At 57.0% G+C, this 22,063-nt stretch overlaps 2 protein-coding genes and 1 long non-coding RNA gene across 10 annotated transcripts; 1 reads left to right on the forward strand and 2 right to left on the reverse strand.

Moving 5' to 3' along the window:
- Nucleotides 1-679: 679 nt before the first annotated feature.
- Nucleotides 680-5,294, reverse strand: NME3 (NME/NM23 nucleoside diphosphate kinase 3). The gene is made up of 5 exons (XM_064672563.1): nt 5,161-5,294; nt 4,523-4,653; nt 4,050-4,151; nt 3,471-3,583; nt 680-2,734 (listed from the first exon to the last, which is right to left on the reverse strand). The coding sequence occupies exons 1-5, from the start codon at nt 5,267-5,269 to the stop codon at nt 2,617-2,619; spliced, it is 573 nt and encodes a 190-aa protein (XP_064528633.1). The 5' UTR covers nt 5,270-5,294; the 3' UTR covers nt 680-2,616.
- Nucleotides 5,246-15,532, forward strand: LOC135422933 (uncharacterized). Of its 6 annotated transcripts, none has more exons than XR_010434650.1 (3): nt 5,246-7,181; nt 9,769-10,409; nt 12,029-15,532. It is a non-coding gene; the product is annotated as an uncharacterized LOC135422933 (long non-coding RNA). The 6 variants fall into 6 exon arrangements; XR_010434649.1 differs by lacking the exon at nt 12,029-15,532 and adding an exon at nt 11,180-11,989; XR_010434647.1 differs by lacking the exon at nt 12,029-15,532 and adding an exon at nt 11,697-11,989.
- Nucleotides 13,601-22,017, reverse strand: SPSB3 (splA/ryanodine receptor domain and SOCS box containing 3). 3 transcript variants are annotated; one of them, XM_064672548.1, is made up of 7 exons: nt 21,897-21,976; nt 19,819-19,952; nt 17,178-17,355; nt 16,348-16,535; nt 15,358-15,460; nt 14,842-14,967; nt 13,601-14,616 (listed from the first exon to the last, which is right to left on the reverse strand). In XM_064672548.1, the coding sequence occupies exons 1-7, from the start codon at nt 21,946-21,948 to the stop codon at nt 14,273-14,275; spliced, it is 1,125 nt and encodes a 374-aa protein (XP_064528618.1). In that variant the 5' UTR covers nt 21,949-21,976; the 3' UTR covers nt 13,601-14,272. The 3 variants fall into 3 exon arrangements, with proteins under 3 accessions (XP_064528618.1, XP_064528617.1, XP_064528619.1); XM_064672547.1 differs by having other exon boundaries at nt 17,178-17,358; XM_064672549.1 differs by lacking the exon at nt 19,819-19,952 and having other exon boundaries at nt 21,897-22,017.
- Between the last annotated feature and the right edge of the window lie 46 nt (nt 22,018-22,063).

A 22,063-nucleotide genomic window follows, 5' to 3' on the forward strand; every position in this document is an offset into this window, starting at 1 on the left:
CTGATGGAGCTGCTGATGCCATCGTGGGACTGCTCTGGTATTTTGCAGTGGTTTGAGAGAGTCTGGAGAGATCTCTGTTGACTGGAAGCTGACAAATGTCCCCGTTTTCAAGCAGGAAAAAAGGAAGACCCTGGAACCTCCAGGCCTGTCAGTCTCCCTTCAGTGCCTGGTAAAATTATGGAGATGGTTATGCAGGGAGTTACTGAAAAACACTTGAAAGACAAGGCAGTCATCAGTCACAGCCAGGGTGGGTCAGGCTGGAAGGGACCACAGTGGGTCATCTGGTCCCAACTCCTTGCTCCAGTAGGGTCATCCCACAGCACATGGCACGGATTGTGTCCAGGAGGTTCTGGAATATCCCCAGTGAGGAGCACTTCACCCCCTCCCTGGGCAGGCTGTTCAGTGCTCGATCACTGCACAGCAAACAAGTTCTTCCTCATGTCCAGGTGGAACTTCCTGGGCACTTCCTCCAGCTTTGTGTCAAAGCCATTGAGGGCAGACAGTAGATGTGGTGGTTTGGGGTTTTAGTAAAGCTTTTGATACCATTTCTCCCAGTCACTGCCTTCACCTCCTCCAGCTCTGACACAACTGCTGCCTCCAGCTGTTGGCTGGGCTGGCCTGGCTATTTTTGCCAAGCACCTGCAGGCTCCTGCCTTCAAGAGCCCTGAGAGGATCCACAGACAGTTTCTACTTTTATTGTTACAGTTTAACAGAGTCTTGGACAGAGGAGAAGCAGCAGGAACCAACATGCAAAGCAATTAAAGTCACAGGGGCTGGAGGAACCCCCAGCCCAGCCCTGTCCCCACTCACACAGCGGCGCCTCTGGGACCCTTTCCCTGCACTGGGGCTGCTCCATCGGGCCCAGAGAGGGACGAGTTCATGGCAGACACCAAACTACACACAGGGAGGAGGAGAGGGCTGGCCTTGACTGTGCCTTGAGGAGTCAGGGCTGTTTTATGACTGGAATCCAGTGTGCTTTGAAACTGGGAGGGCACCTTAAATCTCATCTGTGCCAACAGAAGAGGGATCCCTCGGGAAAAGGCAATGGCAAGAGATGATGCTCAGGGATTTGGCCACAGAACTGGCACCTCTTGGAGCCAATAGCTTTTTTCAATACATCTCTTAAACAACAAATGAAATATTCCTCCTGCTCTCTTCACACCTCAGTCTTTACTTTGCCAGCGTCTCCTGCAGCCAGACTCTGGGCTCAGCCAAATGGAGGAGTTCCAGGAACAAATGGGATCTATCATGTATTTAGAGCTGTAAGCAAGCTCCTCGAAAAGGCCAAGGCAGGAGGAGCCAGGCTGAGGCAGCTGGGCAGCAGAGGGAAGGGAAGGGAGGCCCCACTGGAGGGAGACCCCTAGCCCAGAGTGGGAGTGGAGTGAGTTCTCTCTGCCCCCAGAGAGCTGCCCTCGTCCCCCAGCAGCTACAGAGCTGGGGAGCCAGAGACAGAGCGGGACAGGCCCCGAAGGCACAGGTAAAACCCTACACACAGAAAAGCCCCAGGGGATCTCGTTCCCTGGGTTTAACTGTGTCCCTGTTCGATGGCAGGATGCCATGTCACTGTCCCTGTCCTTACACTCCAGACCCAGCACAGCTCTGAGGAGCTGGGTGGCCCACTGAGAGCTCACAGGGGGTGTCCAGCCCATTACAAACTGGGTCTCCAGATACCCTCCCAGCAGGGAAGCTCCACGATCAGACAAAGAAGATCTCAGGATCTCCCAGAGCTCAGTGCCAGTACTCCACAGCCTGCACTGTGCACAAGAGAGGACTAAATAATCCTCCTAGTCCTTCCTGAGCCCCAAACCCACAAATCCTTCCCTGCCTCACTCTCCCCCTTCTATTCCTTGGCTGCCCCAGTGCTGCAGCTTCACCAGCCTGTGTCAGTCCCCAGGCAGGGTCAGCGTGGGACTGAGGATGCGGGGTCAGGCCAGGGCTGTGCAGCCCCAGAGAACCAGAGCACGGCTGGAGAAGCTGCTTCCCTGCTCCCAGTCCAGGAACTGGAGCCAGAGAAACTGTGCGTTTAACAGCCTTTGGAGAAACTTTTCCATGGACTCACTGATCGTGTCGGAAGCCGGGTGGGGTTGTGCCAACCCCAGCACATGAAGCTCCCACCGAGGGAGAGGGATTGTTCCATCCTTCATTCCTTGTTTTGGAATGCACTCTTACCCCAAGGGAGAATTTTCCCCCACACCCCACAGCAGCCTAGTTCTTTAAAAGCCTTTGGTGAAAAGCCTTCTAGAAATGCAGGTAAATTCTATCAATCCCATCACCTTGTCGTGACCAGCACCTCTCCCAGCAGCAAGGAACACACATTCTCCTGCACCAGGCAGGGCTGGAAACACTCAGGGACGGGCCCAGAGTCCAGGACGTACTTCAGTAAATCAGCTTGAGCTACTTGGGATTTAAGATACTGCAGCAAACGGAGCAACAATGCTACTTACTAGAGCAGAGAGAAAAAAAGAAACAGTTACTCTTGGCAGGAGCTGAAGCACATTGTTCCAGACACAGCCCAGCTCCCAGGACCCCACAGGCAGAACAGGAATCCTATAGCAGGATCCACAGCCATGCAATGGATGGAAATGTCCTGTGTCCCCTCAGGAAGGTGTCCTTCCCTCACTCGTAGATCCAGTGCTGGGCCGTGTCCTCCCAGCATGTGAGCTCCTCTGGGCGGAACCACAGGGAGATCTCCTGCTGGGCACTCTCCACTGAGTCACTGCCATGGATCACATTCCTGGGGGGAGGAGACAGGGATCAGCTGGCACTCAGCATAGGAAGGTGGAAGAGGATGCTGGAAAATTTCCCCTTGACCAATTTAATTAAAGCAATGGAGCCAGTCCTATCCCACAATATTCTTTCCTACCACACCCCCCCCTTCTTCCAGCTCAGGGTGTGGGACATGGATGTGCAGGAGCTGCCCATTCCCAGAACTCCTTCCTCCTATGATGAGGAGCCATTTGTTTGCTCCAGGAGGAGCTGCAAGTGGTTTGCTTGTTTTTATGTCAGTAATTCCAGCTGTGCCTCCAGATTTCCCCCCTCCCTTCTGTCAAAGGTGGTTTGGTATTGGACACCCAGGAACAGAAACCTCAGCCAGCAGGGTTCAATGTGAGCCGTGCCTACCACAAGCCAGGTTGTGGCCACCCAAGGTCACCACCCATGAAGCTTCACCTACTCCCAGGAAAAGGCTGAGAGGGCTCCTCCCTTCCTCTTCACAGCTGATTCCCAGAGGAAAACACAGGCAAACCCCATCTGCTTTCAACAGAGGCCTCAGGAAGAGGGAAGCACACAAACCCAGGCTCCTCCTCTTGCCAAAGCCAAGCCTGGGAGGCAGAGCTCAGCTCTGCTGTGAGCACAGAAGGGAGCAGCTCTGCTCGGGCGTGCAGGCTCACATGGCTCAGGCAGGCCTAGCACATGAGTGTCTGGACAAGATGCCCTGGAACACTGAGGGAAGAAGAAGCCAAAGCTCTCACTTGCTGACTTCGACACAGAAGTCCCCTCGGATGGTGCCAGGCCTGGACTCGGCCGGGTTCGTCTCCCCGATCATCGTGCGAACCGTCCTCACCACGTCCAGGCCCTGCCACACCTACAGGAGAACAGGACCAGGGTCAGCCCCCACAGTGCCCCAGCACATCACATCTGTCCTCTGAATCCCTCTGATCCACCTGGGTGAGAGACAGGAAAGAGTGTTTCCAAATAGCCTTCAAAAGTTGATTTTGGAAAAGAACCAGAATTGTCTGTGGATTTCCCCACATCCCTAGAAGTGCTCAAGGCCAGGCTGGACAGGCCTTGGAGAAACTTGAGATAGTAGAAGGTGTCCCTGCCCATGGCAGGGGATGGAACGAGATGGGCTTTAAGGTCCCTTCCAACCCAAACCAGTCAGTGATGCTACAATTTAATTTACCACAGAAAACATCCCTACAGGTCAGTACAGCTGCAAGAGACCCTCTGAGGAAAGAAGCCACCTTGTTTCCATCATGCCAACAGGCAGTGCTGCTTAAACCTTGTCCTTCCTCCCTGTCCCCTGGTGCAGAGGACACGGCCAGACTCACCATGGCCACCACTGGCCCGGAGCTCATGTACTTCACCAGGCGGCCGTAGAAGGGCCGGTCCCGCAGGGCCACGTAGTGCTCCCTCAGCAGCTCCTCTGAGGCCTGCAGAGAGCACAGAGCTTAGCTTAGCCACCTGAGGGATGCAGGGAAACCTGGATTCTGTGTGTTACAGTCCAGCTCCTGCACAGGTGCTCAGTTCCAGGAGGGAACCAGCAGCAGCCTGACACAGAGAGAAGTGCCAGCTCAGTGCCAGCCCTGGAGCACGGACACAGCCAGGGACAGCTGTGCTCCCCATAGCCGGCATCACCCTCGAGAGGCAGTTCAGGCACCTGGGTGCCAACGCCCCTGTGCCCTGGGAGGGTTTGCTGCTGGTGCTGTGCAAGCCGGGTGACAGCAGAACCCCTGTAGTTACAGCCGGGGCCTGGGGGGCTCCTTGGCTCCAGGGACCCCCCCGGGCAGGCCCGGCCACTCACCTGCAACAGCTTCATCCCCACAAGCTGCAGCCCCTTCCTCTCGAAGCGCCGGATGATCTCCCCCACCAGGTGCCGCTGGACCCCGTCGGGTTTGATGGCCACGAAGGTGCGTTCATTGACCCCGCCGAGGGCTGCGGGGACAGGGCACAGCGGTGAGGGGGAGAAGGAGACCCCCGGGCCTGCAGCCAAGGGGGCACAGGGAGGTCCCAGGATCCCAATGCTGGGGCAGGCGGGCAGGGGGAGCCAGGCCCCGGGCACGGGGACAAGGGGAGGTCAAGGGGCTCAGGTGCGGGGGCACAAGGGCAGGGAGTGTCCCAGGACCCCGGGAGGAAAAGGAAAGGGTCCTCGGGCGCGGGGGGCACAGGGTCAGGAGGGGGGTCCCAGGGACAAAGGGGCACAGGGCGGACCCCGGGATTTCGGATGCTGAAGGACATGGGCAGGGGGCCCCTGGCCCGCGGGTGCGGGGGCACAGAGGCAGGGGTGGGGGTCCTAGTCCCTGAGGCGCGGGGGCAGAGGACAAGGAAGGTCCCGGGCCCTCAGGCAAGCGGGCAGAGGGGACCCCGGGCCCGCGGGGTCGGGGAGGGTCCCAGCCGACGGGGGCACAGGGTCGGGGGGTCCCGGTGCCGCCCGTCCCGCACCGCTGTGGAAGAGGCCGGCGAAGAGCCCCAGCACCAGGCAGATCATGGCGGCGCCGCTCTTAAAGGGGCCGCGCTCCCCTCGCGCCGCCGCCGCCCCCCGCGGAACCATCGCGCCGGGGACGCGGAGCGGCGGGGCCGAGACACGGGCACACCGGGCACGGGCCGTTCCCATGGCAACGGGCGGGGCCTGGGCCGCCCGAGCCCCGCGGGGCCGGGGGAACCCGGGGGGTCCCGGGGAACCGGAGCGGCCGATGGAGGCCGCGGGGACCGGGGGACCCGGCTGTACCTGTGCGAGGTGTCCCACCCGGGCCCTCCTGGCTGCCGCCTCTGAGCTCCCCTGCGCCGCTGGCCCGGGGGCCGCGCAGCCCCCCGGCTGTTTATGGGGCTGTTTTGCCTTCTCCGTCTCTGTCGTTGCTGTCGTGGCTGCTGACCAGTCGTGGTTGCAGTTATGGGGCAACATCTGCGCTCCCTGAGCACCACGGGGGCCCAGCCCCTCCATTTCGGCCAGGCCAGGCCGGCAGCCCTGGGGAGGAGCCCTGAGCCCGTGCGGCAGGAGCAGGAGGGCAGAGCTGCGGCCCCGCAGGGCTCGGGGAGCTCGTGGTGCTGGTTTAGCTTTGGGTGCAAGATCCCAGCTGTCAGTGTGCTCTTGTGCTCAGGGGTCGTTATGAAGACACACGAAAACCCCCAGTCCAAGGCTCCATTACCTCCTGTCAGGAACTCACCTCTTCGTTCAGCTCCGGGATCAGCTTCTGGAAATACCAGCACCTGAAATACCTTCTCCAGATGCCTCACGGAGGCTGGATCTGCTTCCAAACCCGCTTCCAGTCTCCTCCTCGTGTTCAGAGGCAGTGTCTGTTCGCTCTCCCCTGGTCAGGTCATGGCTGGATTCTCTTGGTTCTCCGGGCTGCCGGGATCCCGCTGCTTCACCCAGCACGGGTTTGAGTCAAGCACCCCCACATTTAGACCCATAAAATAATCAGAGGTTGTATCCTGGGGATCCATAACATGGCTTTGCCTCAGGAAGGTTGCCCCCGTCTGCTCCAGGACAGTTCGGTTGTGGAATTTGCTGCGGAGCCGTGGGTACAGCTCGGGAGGTGGGGGCGGTTCCAGAGGCTGTCCCTGCTCTTTCTGGGAGCTCGGTGCCGGCAGAGGGAGCGCAAGGAGCGCGGAGGAGCGCTCTGCCTTTCACCCGAACCTCGGCACTCCGAGATCCATCCTGCCAGGGCCTGGGCCGAACAGTCCCGCTGCCAACGCGCCCTCCTAAAACAAGGCGTTGATGTTTTTCAGGTGGACAAGCAGCACGTCGTCAGCCCTCCCTCGTGTTTTCGAGACAGCTGGGCTATTTTGTTGGAAAATCTCAAACAAATCCCACCTGGAGCCCCCCCATGCTTTGCAAAGGTTCAGATTGCTGTGAGGAAGGTGCTCAGTGGATGGTGTCAACCTTCATTAGCTACTCACAGAGCCACTAATGAAGAGCATGTTTTCCGTGGGGTCCTGGTGACATCCATGTGTGTCCAGGCCAGCACAGGGATGGTGGGAATGGAGCTGAAGTGAGCATGAAGGGAGGTGTGTCAGGGCTGGTGAAACCCCACTGCCCAGCTCCTCCTTCAGCCTGGTGCCCAGTCTCTGGCTTCTTTCACAGCTATTTCACAGATAATGATGTTTCTGTACATTTAATAAGATTTATTCCAGGACAGTTTTCAAGGTGCCTGCAGAGCTGTCACTAACTCAGTTCACAGCCCAGCCAACACACGTGCCCTGGAGGCAGCCAGACTCCCCAGGCTGGCAGAATCCCTCATTTCACCCTTGGTTTATTTTTCTGGTTTATTAATGCTGATGAAATACCTCTTTTTCTCACACCAGGATTGTTCTGTCCTTCTCCACAGATGTCTTTAAAGATCCCAGCTCAGACATTTGGGTGAAGGTTTTAATTTCCTTGGACTGTAAATATTCTTTTGAGCGTCAGGCAGTTCCCTGCAGCAAAACCTGGAGGACAAACATGCCAAACACTGTCCACTCTGGTGAGTCCTTCTCATCCTCTTTGGCAATGATGTGCTGTGGGGAGAAAGCTTTGAGTTCCCTCTCTAGGCCAGGCTTAGGAACCCCAGAAACACTGATTACTGGTGACCAATTAGTTTGGGGAGTGGAGCTGGGCCTGATTCCCACACAGATTATTCCAAAGTATTATTAGGCACAATTTTAGGCAGGTGTGCCTTTAGGCTGAGCTCAGGAACCTGCAGTAATCAAGAATGAGACCACAAGTCCTTCATACAGAGGTCTCACTTGGGTTCTCAGCATTCCCAGCCCAGAGGTGTGCATGGAATGCTGCCACAGGCAACAGCTGCACATCTGGAGAAGGGTGGACAGATTTGCTGCCTCCTTTGGGAAGCCCAGTGATTGCTTCCTAAAGCCCTCCCTGGGAACCTGGAAGGGCAGCTGGTCCCTTCTGGTCCCCAGTAACCTCCCAGTTCAGTTTGGTTCCATGGCAGGGGAGGCTGAGGGGGCTGTTCCTGTGCCTGCCCCCTCTGCAGGAATTCCAGGCAGAGGCACAACTCTATTTTTGCTCTTGCTGGATAAAACATTGCAGATACTGTGGTTATATAAGAGACTCCAGATCATGTAGGTGCAGATAATGTGGTCACCTACCTCTCTGCAGTGCAGACAAAGGCCTTTTGTGTCCTTTCACTGTACTTAGCAACTTCTGCAGTTATCACTGCCTTTCTTCTCAGGCTCTTTTTGCAACCTTTTGCTTGTTTGGGGAGGATTTTTACCTTTCAGTTCAGCCAGTCTTTCACCAGCATAGCGTTGACATAGCCTGGAGTGTGGGTGCCTCTTACAGCTTGGGCCCTGCACAGGTGCAGACCTGCTGTCTGCTTTCCTGCTGGACCCCTGATCCTGTTGGAAATTATTTCATCTTCTGTGGGATAAGGAGGTGTTGGTAAAGCCAGATTTCCTTAAGCACCTTGTCCCTGACTGAGGTGACCCAGGTCTCAGAGCCAGACCTACACAAAGTGCTCTACAGCAGAGTCAGTTGGCCAAGTGAACGTGGGACAGACAAGAGGATTCATTCAAAGCTGCCATTGCTCCCTCCTGAAACAGAACTGTGACACAGAAGAGCAGTTGGAAAGGAGAGGACCTGCAGGGGGAAGCTGTCTCTGAGTACAGCAGGAGGTGTCCAGGCACATCTAACCCTGGGACAGGTGCTGCTGCCCCAGAGGGAACTGGCCAGGCCCTTCCTTGCATTTGGCTTTTCCATTCTGAGAGAGTCCATAAAAGATTTGTTTGAAAGAAACATTGAGTACACAGCCCGGGAAACACTTGCATTTTGGAGCAGAGATTTGGGTTAGTTTTCACTTCTGTGCAGTCCCTACAATGTTTTATTGAAGCCTGTGCTTCTTCCCTGAGAAACTCTTAGTCCATCCGTCCCCCAGTCCAAGACTAGACAATGACAGGCTGGAAAAGGCAGTGCCAGTGAGGAGATCAGTGCTGATGCTCTGGGGACAAAGGTGAGCCAGGAGGGCAGCAGGGCTGCTGTTCAGTGCCCTCTGAGATGTTCAGGGCCTGGAGCCCTTTTCTTGTCCCCTGAATGTGTCATTGTTGTGCTGTTCCCAGTGCCTGGGTCCTTCCTGTCCTGGAACATGCACAGCAGAAGAATCTCCTCTGTGTTGATGGTGTGATCACATCCCAAATCCCCTGCATAGATGCAGCTACAGTAGCTTGGTCTGTCCTGCCTGGAATATTTCACAGAAGGGTTTGGTTGGAAGGGACCTAAAGAGCATCTCACCCCACCCCCTGCCATGGCTTGGATCAGGTTGCACCCACTTGCATCCTCCTTCACCTTGGCTGGCAATGGGATTGAGGGACTTCAAACTCGAGGCACCATTTGGAGCCCCCTGTTCTTAAGTCCCTGTTCAGGGGGGCTCAGCCCCAGCCTGCCCTCCCCCAGCCCAGCACCCACTGCCCAGCTGTGAAAGGGCTTCTCAGTTCTTGCTCAGGTCTCTGCCTTGCAGACTCTGTGTCCCTTGGTGCCCCCAGCACTGCTCCTTGTGATGTCACAGCACTCATAAACTAGGTCAAACACCACCTAAACCCCGGCTTGATATCCCTTGCACTAAATTCCTGCCCTGCCGGAGTGTGATCTAAAAGGGGTTAGACTTGTGGCTTACGGGGAGCTAAGAAGGATGAGCGGCTTTGCTGCGGCTGAGCAAATAGAGCTGCTGCTGCTGCGGGCAGCCCAGCCCCCTCCCGCCGGGCAGCCCGGCCCGCCCAGGGCTGTGTCCCGCCCCTGTGCTCATTCAGAGAATCATTAAGGTTGGAAAATACCTCCGAGATCATCAAGTCCAACCTTTGACGATCACCCTGTCCACTAAACATGTCCCCAAGTGCCACATCCACTCGTTTTTTGAGCACTCCCAGGGCTGGTGACTCCAGCACTGCCCTGCTGCTCTCCCCAGGTGCCTGTGGTGGCCAGGGCTGACACCAGTGCTGCTGGCCCAGGGGTGAGGAGGGTGAGGGCCTCGGGCTGTCCTGGCTCACCTGAGCCTGTCCTTGGCCTCTTGCTTGGTGTGTTATGTGTCTCACCTCTTGCTTCTCCTGTCACTTCTCCAGGTGCTGCAGCCATGGGGTGACACTGAATTTCTGTCCCTAGACACAGGCAGGAATTTGGCCTGACAAAGGCAGTAAGAAAACACCTGTACTGAGTCATGCTGGACTCATCACATCCCAAGCCCAGAGCTTTGGGAAGCCTCAGTGGAAGTTACAGGAACTTCCATCAGTGGAAGGGCCCAGCCCACATGCGTCTCAAGATCATTTTGAGTCTCTGCTGATGAAAATCTGCTCTCATGGTGAATGCTCAGTGGTGGCTCAGCACTAGGAAAGGAGGGAAAAAAGCCTTAGGAAGATCTTTTCACCTCAGTGTTCTGGAGATTTCTGGGGAAGGAAAGAAAACTGAAGGGGAAAAAGTGTTAGGCTTTGGCAGAAAGAGATTTTAGAAGCCCACAGCTTAATGCCAGGGAAGGCTGCAGGGTCTGCTGGGCTGTGCTCTGTGAACACACCAGCTTCAGGCCTCGCTCCAGCTGGAGTTGCAGGATTTTCCTTTCAGCCTTTCCAGGGCCTGGGCCAGGGGATGCAGGTGGAGAAGGACAGCACAGGACTCTGGCAAGTGTGGAAGAGACGATTCCAGCAGTTGGACAGAGCCAGCCCTGCAGCAGCTCCAATGGAAGCAATCCCTTCCCAAGCCCCTGTTACAGGTGAGCCCTCAAACCCGTGTGTTAAAGCTTGGAGGACAAAGGCAGAGGGGGCTGTCATGGCCTTCCTCACTTCAAGGTCTTTGTTGATGGAGCAAATAAGCCCTGAGGGTGGAATAAGTTCTCCAGAGGCAAGGCTTGTCTCTGGATGTGATTAAAGCAGAGCCTCGTTTCAACAGTAGCTGCTCACCCCCTGTTGGCCCTCCCAGGCCTCTCCCTGCCCTGGTCTCACCTCTCAGGACCCGGTAGAAGCATCTTTGCATGTTCCCCTGTTGATACCTTTGGTTGCCCACCCCAGCCAGGGAGGGTTGGGTGTATCCACTGCCTCGTCCAACACAGTCTGTTTGATATCAGCTGGGTGGTGTCTCAGGTGGCTGCTGCTCCATCCCCCTCAGGCAGAGAATGTGTCACCCCTACTGTGTGGCATTTCCACAGCACACCCAAGCTCTCTTGGCTGTGTACCCCACACTTGCTTTGCTCTTCTGCTGTCTGATCCTTCAGGGAGCTGATTTAGCTCCCTGAGTTCTCCCTCTCCCCACCCCCTTCAGCTTTCTGCAGGTTCATGAGTTAGAGTGGCACAGTGAGGTGTGTGGGGAGCAGGGTTAGGCTGGGATGCCATCTGACCCTTCTGGCAGCTCAGCCAATGGGGGAAAAGATGTTTTTATCAGTGCTTGTTTTTGTGAACATTAATCATCCATTAGATGAGTAACTGTGACAGGTTGGGTTTTTTTTGTCTCATGTCATCAAATACTCTCCTTTTCCTCCCCCTGGAGCTTTGATCTCTGTCCCAAGCACAGCCTCTTCAGAAGAAGATGGGTTTAATGCCTTCCCAGTGCCAGAGGGCAGGGATAGATGGAACATTGGGAAGAAATTCCTCCCTGGGAGGGTGGTGAGGCCCTGGCACAGTTGCCCAGAGAAGCTGTGGCTGCCCCATCCCTGGAAGTGTCCAAGGCCAGGTTGGACGGGGCTTGGAGCAACCTGGGCTAGTGGAAGGTGTCCCTGCCCATGGCAGGGGGTGGAACAAGATGAGCTTTAAGGTCCCTCCCACCCAAACCATTCTGGGAGTCTGTGAAGTGGCTTTCCAGCTCTCTCTGGAGGGGTAGCACAGAACTGAGTGTGTGTGAGGTCTTTTCCAATTGACAGAGCTTGTTTCTTCCGAGCTTTATCCCCCATTCTGGTATGTTTGGATGAAGGCTGAGTCATGGATCCTCGCTGTAGCTGTGGGATTGAGCCCTGCAGGGAAGGTCTCCTAGAACATTTGTGCTGCTTCCTTCTCTTGTATGCTCAAAGGCCTGTGGAGAATGCAGCACAGAAGGTGAAAAACTTCTGCTGAGTGACATCCCTGTGACATGGGGCACCAGTGGAAAGACCAGACTTATGCTACCACATCTACCTCCTGCTGGCATCCACCAACCCAACCTTGTCCTGGACCCCACAGGGGACTGTGGGCTGTGTTGGTCACTCCTTGTTTTACCTGCCCATGCTCAGCAGTGCCTGAGCTGCAGCTGGGAGCCCAGCCAGGGGAAGCAGCTGATTCTCTTTCAGAACAGAGACTTGCACATCAATAAATGCCTTGTTACAGATGTTTTCTTCACCCTCTTGGCTCTCATTTCCTCTTTCAGCTGCCCCAGCTTTCTATTCTGCTGGCTAAAAACTGGGTCTCCTATGAGAGCTGAGGAACGGTTGGAACAGGGGCTGGATGTGGGTTTGTCTCACAGCCACAGGTGAGTTGTTCAACAAGCCTTGTGTTTTTGGCAACATGTCTTGACTTTTCATGTCCTGCTCTGGCTCTTTGTGGGGATTGGACCTGTTACTGTAGGTCCTGCTTGTGGCTGCCGTGGGCAGGTGGGTCCTGTTTGAGTTACTTTGGGAAACATTCACCAACTGTCAGAACCACCTGGCCAGAGAAACCCCATCCTTGGGGTGATAGAGCTCAGGGCAGGGGAGGGGAGTTTGATATCTGAATTCCCAACAAAAGGAAATGCCAGATAAGGTCCAGAAAACTCCATGGGAAGTGCTGGGTTAGGATGGGATTCTCTTTCCCCAAAGCAAACACTGTTTTTTATTCAGAAATAGTTGCAGCCAGGACAGTGGGGGTCAGGGCCCCCCAGTGCCTGCTGAGGTTTGGGATTGCTCACTGGGGCTTCCCCAGCGACACAGAACCCCTGAACTTCCTCCCAAAGCCTTGCTGGCTCAGAGCAGTGGCAGCTGGACCCACAGAAATGGGAAAGCCCCTCCAAACCAGGTTCCTCCTTGCCAGGGACTCCTCTGCCTCCATCTGCTGATGCTTGAAGTGGGTCCTGGGGAAGAGCAGCCCAGCAGTGTGGCTTGGCTGGAGCACCGATCCACAGGGATCGGCAGAGCCTGACCTGCTGGAGTCAGCTTCTCATTCAAAGTGTGTTCCCACAGAAGGGAGAGCTGTCTGCACTTCAGGACTTAGGATGTGGGAAGGAAGGGCATGGAAGTGGGAGGCTCAATGGGGAATAAGTGCACATGGTACCATAGGGTACCTGACCCTATGGGTGTCTGTAATGGGAGCAGAGGAAAAGGCAGTGGCTGGAACTTGCTGGGAGGAAACCCATGGAGAGAAATGGTTAAAGCCATTTCCCATCCATATTTCAGTCCTGTCCCACTTTCCCTTTGCAAGGCTGACAGCACCAGCTCAGCTCTGAATCCTAAGCAAAGGTGCTGCCCACCAGAGGAGGGCTCACAGGCTGGGGAAAAGCCCCCCAGGGAAAAGTCCCCCACAGGGACTGGCCGGGCACTGGCACCATTCCTGAAGGAGCACAGAGCCTGTTGTCTGGCAGTGGCACCACTACAGAACTACTCACTTGTCCAGGCCCTAATCCAGCATTTCCCTCAGCACGACCAAGAAGGCTGGGCAGGGGCTGCTCTGAGTCCCAGGCTCTGGGATGAGGATTTGGGGGGTCTGTCCCAGCGTGTCCTGGCACTATAAACCCTGCAGCCTCCCTTCCACTGCTCAGCCACGGGCTCCACTGGGGATCATCCCAGCCATGCTGCTGGTTCAGGGGGGAGCACTGGAGCCCTGCACAGGGCAGAGACAAGGGGATCACTGCCTTCACCTCCTCCAGCTCTGACACAACTGCTGCCTCCAGCTGTTGGCTGGGCTGGCCTGGCTATTTTTGCCAAGCACCTGCAGGCTCCTGCCTTCAAGAGCCCTGAGAGGATCCACAGACAGTTTCTACTTTTATTGTTACAGTTTAACAGAGTCTTGGACAGAGGAGAAGCAGCAGGAACCAACATGCAAAGCAATTAAAGTCACAGGGGCTGGAGGAACCCCCAGCCCAGCCCCATCCCCGCTCACACAGCGGCGCCTCTGGGACCCTTTCCCTGCACTGGGGCTGCTCCATCGGGCCCAGAGAGGGACGAGTTCATGGCAGACACCAAACTACACACAGGGAGGAGGAGAGGGCTGGCCTTGACAAGTCAGGGCCGTTACTTGACTGGAATCCAGTACGCTTTAAAACTGTGAGTCTGCCTTAATCATCACAGAATATCCTGAGCTGGAAGGGAGCCACAAGGATCATCGAGTCCAACTCCTGTCATCGAGTCCAACTTGTTAAATCCTCTCTGTGCCAACAGGGAGAAGAAGGATCCTTCAGGAAGAGGTGCTGGCTTCGATAGCACGTCAGGAGATGAAGCTCAGATATTTGACCGTTGTTTTCCTGTGTCAGAGCTGGCACCTCTTGGAGCCAAGAGCTCTTCTCAATGCCTGTGATGGATGTCGAGGCCAAAGATTTCCACAGCATAAGGGAAATCTTTGCCAACAAGTAGCAATGGATGTCCCCATGAAGGAAGAGGTACATCAGGCCCAGAGGGGGAACAAACCCCCACCCCCAGAGACATTATGTCCTCCTGCACCTCTTCCTCTGACAGGCCTCAGCATCCGAGCAGGAGCTGTCCGAGTCACTCCCTGAGGAGGAGGAGGATGAAGGCTTCGACGTGCTATAGTTCATGCTCAGGACCCACCCCAGTTTGTTGTGCAGCACCTGCTTGAGTCCCGGGGGCAGGGGCAGCACGTCCAGCGTGTCCACGTAGTCGGGCAGGAGCTGGCGCAGGCGGAAGCAGCACAGGTACTGCAGGGACGTGCAGCTGGCACAGGACCGGATCACCTTCATGCTGCTCTTGGCCGCCGTCGAGCAAACCATGGGGTAAAACTTCTTGTTCTGCAGCTTCGTGGCTGCAACCCCTGCCAGGGCACAGCACCCGTGAGTTTAGACAAGGGCATCTCGCTCCTCCCACCTACCCTGAACCCATTGGAAAAAGCCTTCCAAAATCCCGACCTATTAAACAGCAAATGTGACCTTCCTCCCACTCACTTCACATCTCAGTCTTCTGCTTTGCCAGTGTTTTCTGCTGCAGACAGACTTGGAGTTCCCCCAGTCCACCCCCCTGCCTGAGCCGCTGCTCTTACCGATGCACTTGCGGTTCTTGAAGAACGTGAGCGTCCCGTGCCACGTGTCCAAATGCACCCCAATGATGGAGCCCTGGCCAAACCTCGAAGAGAAGTTTGTTTTGTCTCCCTTGTGATGCAGCAGACCTTAAAACACACAAAAAGAATGGCATTCTGTGGAAAACCTGTGCTCCGTGAATTCCCCCCAGCTCCAATGCTCTGAGTTCCTGCTGGTACAGCCTCACTCACAGTCTGAAACATCCATCCCATCCCAGGGTGGCCAATGGAAAGGGGAAAGTTGAGGTTTTGTAACTCCAGAGCACAACCCCAAACTGGTGATGGGACAGTGGCACCCAGGTGCCCTGGAGGGTCCCACACCGGGTCTAAGGGCTCTGCAAAACATGACCAGGACTGATGTTCCAAGAGCTACCAGGAGCCACTCTGGGTGCCCTTAACAAAGGGACTCACATCTCTGCTGCCTCTTTGGCCTTGACCTCCTGAGGAACCTCTTGTGCCACTGCTGCCTGTCCATGTTACCTGTGTAGGACAGTCCCCAGCTGTCCTCATCCTTGCCCAGAAGGCTGCAGAATGTGTGGCGGTACTTGTCCAGATTCACATCCGACGTCCCAATTCCCACCATCTGGGAGCAAGGCCAGGAAGAAGAATGCAGGCTTAATGTCTTTTCAAGGAACAAAATACAATCAAGACCCCACTTCTGGCTCTCCCCTCCTCTTCTTGGTTCAGCCCAAAACACCCAGAGGGTTCGGTGAAGCCAAGTCACAGGTTTCAAGATGGAGCTAAAGGCTCCCAGCTCCCATTTCCCTTCCTAAGTGAGGAGGCCCAACGGAACCTGGAGAAGGTCAAGGTCCTGTTCACAGAATCCCAGACTGGTTTGAGTTGGAAGGGACCTTAAAGCCCATCTTAAAGCCCTGCCATGGGCAGGGACACCTTCCACCAGCCCAGGTTGCTCCAAACCCTGTCCAACCTGACCTTGGACACTTCCAGGGATGGGGCAGCCACAGCTTCTCTGGGCAACCTGTGCCAGGGCCTCACCACCCTCACAGAAAACATTTTCTCCCCAATATCCCATCTAACCCTGCCCTCTGGCAGTGGGAAGCCATTCCCCCTTGGCCTGTCCCTCCAGGCCCTTGTCCCAAGTCCCTCTCCAGCTCTCCCGGAGCCCCTTTAGGCCCTGGAAGGGGCTCTCAGGTCTCCTTGGAGCCTTCTCTTCTCCAGGTGAACCCCCCAGGTCTCCCAGCCTGGCTCCAGAGGAGAGGGGCTGCAGCCCTTGGAGCATCTCCATGAGCTCCTCTGGACTCTCTCCAACAAGTCTGTGTCTTTCCTGTACTGGGGACCCCATATCTGGAGGCAGCTCTGCAGGGGGGTCTCACCTGAGGGGGCAGAGGGGCAGAATCCCCTCTTCTCCTGCTGCCCACGCTGTGGCATCAGCCCAGGGCACGGGGGGTTTCTGGGTCCCAGCACACACAGCCAGGGCATGTCCAGCCCCTCACCCCCAGCCCCACGTACCATGTCAGTGCCATACACCGGGGAGGTCATCTTGATCTCCCAGAAGTGCTGCCCGTCCGCCAGCTCCTTGTTGCCGCGGATGGCGGCGGTGCCGCAGCTGTACTCCATGTGGAAGTTCACCTTGCGGTTGTCACACGTCAGCAGGGTGGCCGTCGACTTGTTCAGGTCATCCCACACCCAGTCAAAATCTGTTGAGGATCACAGAGAGCACAGGGATGGGTAAAGATCCTCAGGGAGTGATCCCCAAGCCAAAGCACAGTAGGACATTGTTTTGAAGGCTTTTTGGGGTTTTCATTTGTAATTTTTTTATTGTTTAAGAGGGTAAATCTTAAGCTGTGACTTGTTTGAGGCCTGAACAGTGTCCCACCAGGGATGGTTCAGTGCTCCCAAAACGTCAGCATCCTCCAGTCCCCATTCTGGCTCAGCAGACCCAGCAGAGCCGCCCTTCTCCCTTCACTCCCCGTGGGCACAGGGGGTGGCTCTGCCATGCCATGGCTCTCTCAGCCAGCCCAAGTCCACCCTGTGCTCCAAGCACGCCGTGCCAGGCGTCCTGCCAGCATTCCAGGGATCAGGAGAGCCCTAAGCACCGGGGCCTGTTTCACTGGTGGCCTAAGCCGGATCGGAAATCAGGTCCCCAGAGGTGAAACTCTGACGCCTTTAACAGGTTCAGCTCTGAGCCCTGGGAACACGACATCAGGCACAGGCTGTAATCCTCCTCCATGGCCTGGGGATGTAAACAAAGGAGCAGCACTGTGGGACAGGGACAGGAGCCACGCTGGGGTGCAGCCCCTGCCCCCCGAGGGAGCACAGAGGGCACAGGCAGCCCTTACACTCGTCCTCCTCCCCGCAGCGGCAGTCGCGGACACGGTGCAGGGCGTGCAGGCTGGAGCAGAACGGGGCCTCACTCTGGCTCTCACAGTTGCAGAAGGACTCTCCTGTCACAGGGATGGCGCTGGGGATGGAGGGAGACAGGGAGGAGAACTCCGGCTCCGAGTCTGAGTCGCTGTGCTGCTGGGAGAACAGGGAACAGTCACTGGGAGAACAGGGAACGGTCACTGGGAGAACAGGGAATGGTCAGTGGGGAGGACAGGGAATGGTCAGTGGGAGAACAGGGAACGGTCACTGGGAGAACAGGGAACGGTCACTGGGAGAACAGGGAACGGTCACTGGGAGAACAGGGAATGGTCAGTGGGAGAACAGGGAATGGTCAGTGGGAGAACAGGGAATGGTCAGTGGGGAGGACAGGGAGTGGTCAGTGGGAGAACAGGGAATGGTCAGTGGGGAGGACAGGGAGTGGTCAGTGGCAGAACAGGGAGTGGTCAGTGGCAGAACAGGGAACGGTCAGTGGGACAACAGGGAACTGTCACTGCTGGCTGTCCCCAGCACAGGGAGCTGGGCTGGCACTGCTCTGCTGTGCTCAGGGGGTGTGGGGACCTCCCCAGGCTTGTGCCACATCACAGGGAGGCTGTGCCCATGGAATTACCCTGCTCTGGGACATGGATAGTGTCTGCTGAGCTGCTGGGACCTCTCAGCACTTACACCATGTGTATGTTCTTTGTGCCTTCCAGGGGCAGGAGCTCTCACAGCAGGGTCACAGCCCAAGTCTGTGACACATGTTTTTAAGCAAACTCTGTGCTAAGGCTTTGGCTTTCAGTGGCAGGTTCCAGACAGCTGGAGACCAGCTGAGCACCCAGTTGAGCACTGCCTGGAGAGCCTGGGGGCTGAGAGGAGCCAGGGAGGCACAAAAGCCAAGGAGGAAAAGGGAGAGGAGGGCAGAACAAAGGGGAGCCAGTTCAGCTCCTCAGGCCAGTGCTGCAGACGGGCCCACAGGGAACCTACAGCAACATTAAAGGGCTTTTGTTTACTTTCATCCATGAACACAAAAATCTGATTTACTGTTCCCCAGTACCAGGAGACCAAAGTGTCCCTGCACTGGACACTGTGGGAGCCACAGCCCCATCTTGCTCCTGTGTTATGGGAGGTTTGGTGTTGCCTCTTACCACTACATACAGCAGCAAGTTACTCTGGGTTTACACACTGCTCAGGTGCACCTGCTCCTTATTCACCCCCATGGCAGACTTCATAAGGGGTATTTAACAACAAAAATCCTTTAAACTCACATTCTTGTAGCTGTGTAAGACAGAGGGAATTGAAATCAGGCTTACACATGTCCTGCCCAGCCCTCCTCCTCTGGCTTGGAGACTCAAGAGCATGAGTTCTGTCTTTGCTAACTTCTAACTTCCCTAACTACTGAAATCCAGTGGTTCCTGTGACTGCAAGAACTGAAAACTGCTCTGACTGCAGAGAAAATGCTCATTTTCTGTGAGCACAGGGTCTGGACTTGGACACTGTGCTCTGGCAGTGGCCTCATGGCTTCAGCCTGGCTCTGAAGCTCCTGGAACAGCTCCTTGTATCCCCACCTCTGCACAGGGAACTCAACTCACACTCAGAAATTAGGGAAAAGAGTGAAGGATGGCAGAGATGAATCAAAGTCCCTCTTCACAGTGTTTCACTGACTGCTTTCGCTGCTGTGTTCCCATCCCCAGCACACCTGGATATGCATGTTACAGAGCAGGAAACGTAAGGGAACTTCAATCTGAAGATACCTGAGCCTGTAACTTCACGGGCTGAAGCTGCCCTGCTCCCTCCCAGCCCCACACAGCCCAGGAGGGAGCAGCCAGCTGGACTGGGGAACTGATCCACTTCAAACAGAAGTAGAGCTCTACTTTCAAAAGGATATTTAAGAATATTGTATGTACTTTATGTATGACAGACACATTCTATGCTTAAAAAAGCATTTAGCTTACACAGAGCCACAGAATGTGCTGAGTTAGAAGGAACCACAGGGATCATCAAGTCCACTCCTGGCCCTGCACAGGACCATCCCCAAGAGTCACACCCTGTGCCCCGGAGGATCATCCAAACAGTCCTTGAGCTCTGGCAGCCTTGGGGCTGTGCCCACTGCCCTGGGGAGCCTGGTCAGTGCCCAACCACCCTCTGGGGGAAGAACCTTTTCCTGAGATCCAACCTGACCCTGCCCTGACACAGCTCCAGCCATTCCCTGGGTGCTGTCCCTGGTCCCCCCAGAGCAGAGCTCAGTCCCTGCCCCTCCTCTGCCCCTGCCCAGGTAGTTGGAACTGCACTGAGGCCTCCCTTCAGTCTCCACTTCTCCAGCTGAACACACCAAGTGCCCTCAGTGTCCTCACACGGATTCCCCTCAGGGCCCTTCCCCATCTTCGTTGCCCTCCTTTGGACACTCTAATGACTTCAGATCTTTCCTATATTGTGGTGCCCCAAACTGCCCCAATATTGCAGGTGAGCAGAGCGGGACAGTCACATTGAATATTCCTAAACCTCTCGTGCTTTGGGCCAGTTCTGCTGCTCAGTTACAGAGACCCTGAGCCAGTGTCAGGCAGAGACCTTGCCTGTGTCAGGCAGAAGAGCCCTCCCCCCGAGCCCCAGCCCTCCTACCTGCCCGTCGGAGTCGTACCCCCAGCCGCGTGTGCCGGCCCTGCCGTCGGCCTCTCGCCGCACCCCGCTCAGGACGAAGTGCCAGGCGCGGCTGCTGCGCGGGCGCCGTGCCATGGTGCTGCCAGACAGGTAGGCTGGGGAGAGGACAGGGTCACACAGGGCTGCCAGTCCCACGGCCACCCCCAGCCTGTGCCACCCCCAGTCACCAGCCACATCTGCACGGCCTCAGCTGATCCAAAGGAGGCTCCGGCCCCATCAAGAGCCTCTGCAAACCTCAGCCTGCTGCTCTGGGCAGGGTCAACTTCCCCCTCCCCCGAGTGTTCAAATGCTCCCGAGAGAGAGCCGGCAGTGGCAGCAGCTGCCCCTCTGCAGGGCGTGGATCCGGCACCCACGGATCCAGCTCCCCCTCTCCTGGGGAGCCTCAGGGATGTCAGAACCACAGAAGGGGTTGGGTTGGAGGGACCGTAAAGCTCATCTCGTTCCACCCCCTGCCATGGGCAGGGACACCTTCCATCAGAGCAGGCTGCTCCATGACACAGCCCGTGAGCCTCCTGGCTCTGTGCCCCTGCACTGCCCCGGCCCCCCACAGCCCCCGTGTGGGTCTGTCTGCGGGAAGTGTTTGTCTGCCTGCAGCTGGGGAGGGAACACTCTGCTCTCAGCGTTTTGGGCAGGGGAGAAACCACTTTCCTTCTCACTGGAGGGAACCCAGCCTTGTCACAGACCTGTCCAGACTTGCCTCAAGGGAACAGACAGAAGGGAAGATGCTGATCTGATTTCCAAAGGCCCTTTCCCTGTGCACATCCTGACAGCTCACAGGAGCACTGCTGTGGATGTGACAGGGAAACCTCAGCTTCCAATCTCATTTCCCTGAAGTTTATCTTTGCAGGGATCAACTCCGCACCAAGAGGCACCCAGGGGTGTAACCCCCCATCCATCCCCTGAACCTGCTCCCTCGGCTCAGCCCCTGGGGCTGCGGATCCTGTGGACCTGCAGTGGGTCAGCCCTGAGCCAGGGCTGCCATAAAGCTCCTGTCCCTGCTCTTCCTGCGCCTCAGTCCTGACTTGGGCCAACAGCTCCTGGAAAAGCAGGACAGGCCGAGCCATGGCCAGTTGTGCAGGTGCCCTTGGATGCTCTGAAGGGCCCTGGGCATCCCACCTGCCAAAATCAGAGGGCTTACACCCCTGCCAAGCACAGCCATGGGGGAAGAACCTACAACCACACCAGAAACTCTCTCCAGCTCTGAACAGCACCCACGACAGCCCAACAGCACGCTCTGCTCCCCCAGCCCCTTGCTAAGGTTGGGGCTCCCTGACAGGGCCTGACCACTCTTTCAGGGAAGAAATTTTCCCAATATTCATCTAAACCTCCTCTGACATAGCTTGAGGCTGTTCCCTCTCCTCCTGTCCCTTGTTCCCTGCAAGCAGAGCCCGACCCTTCCCCCAGCTCCCCCCTCCTGTCAGGGAGTTGCAGAGCCAGAAGGTCCCCCCTGAGCCTCCTTTTTTCCAGGCTAACCCCCCCCAGCTCCCTCAGCCGCTCCTGCTGCTCCAGCCCCTTCCCCAGCTCCGTTTCCCTCTCTGGACACGCTCCAGCCCCTCCATGGCTTTCTTGTTATGAGGGGCCCAGCACTGTCCCCAGGGCTGGAGGTGCCGCAGCAGTGCCAGCACAGGGACGGGTACTGCCCTGGGCCTGCTGCCGTAACAGCGCCAATACAAAACACCCCTCACCCCTGAGGGGCCCCGGGCCCGCCGAGGCCTCTCCGTGGGCCGGGACCGGGACCGCACGGCGCCCGCTCCCCGCCCAGCGCTTCCCCACGCCCGGCCCGGCCCCCTGACCGCGGGGCAGCCGCTCCGCTGGGGGCGGCACCGTAGCCCGGACTGTGCCGGCACCTGAGGCGCGGCCGGGCCGAGCCAGGCCAGGCCACCGCGCTCGGGCCGCACAGCCCCGGCCTGGCCTGGGCCCAACCCCGGCCCTCGGCTCCCCCCCGCCCCGATCCTCGACCTCGACCCTCGATCCCAGCCGCATTCCCGACCCCGATCCCCAGTCGCCAATCCTTGATCCCAATCCCGATCCCGGCTCACCCTCCCGGCCGGTCCCGGCGCCGCTCTGACCCACTTTCTCCTCTCGGGACATAAACAATCCCCTCCCGGCACCGCCCCCCCGACGCCCATTGGCTGCGGCCGCGCCGCACCCCTCTGCCATTAGCTGAGCGCCCCGTCACTCACAACCGGAGGAGGAAGGAGGGGCG

This window comes from Pseudopipra pipra, chromosome 16, assembly GCF_036250125.1.
Source record: "Pseudopipra pipra isolate bDixPip1 chromosome 16, bDixPip1.hap1, whole genome shotgun sequence".
Classification (NCBI taxonomy): domain Eukaryota; kingdom Metazoa; phylum Chordata; class Aves; order Passeriformes; family Pipridae; genus Pseudopipra; species Pseudopipra pipra.

What these genes read in the sequence shown, in the direction of transcription:
- SPSB3 (XM_064672547.1), bottom strand. Translation starts at nt 21,948, where the DNA reads ATGTCCCGAGAGGAGAAAGTGGGTCAGAGCGGCGCCGGGACCGGCCGG. An exon ending in CGCCGGGACCGGCCGGGAGG is followed by an intron (nt 19,953 to 21,896) that starts GTGAGCCGGGAT and finishes TCCTCTCCCCAG; the next exon opens with CCTACCTGTCTGGCAGCACC. An exon ending in GGTACGACTCCGACGGGCAG is followed by an intron (nt 17,359 to 19,818) that starts GTAGGAGGGCTG and finishes CTGTTCTCCCAG; the next exon opens with CAGCACAGCGACTCAGACTC.
- NME3 (XM_064672563.1), bottom strand. Translation starts at nt 5,269, where the DNA reads ATGGTTCCGCGGGGGGCGGCGGCGGCGCGAGGGGAGCGCGGCCCCTTT. An exon ending in CCGGGCCAGTGGTGGCCATG is followed by an intron (nt 3,584 to 4,049) that starts GTGAGTCTGGCC and finishes GTTCTCCTGTAG; the next exon opens with GTGTGGCAGGGCCTGGACGT. An exon ending in TTCTGTGTCGAAGTCAGCAA is followed by an intron (nt 2,735 to 3,470) that starts GTGAGAGCTTTG and finishes TCCTCCCCCCAG; the next exon opens with GAATGTGATCCATGGCAGTG.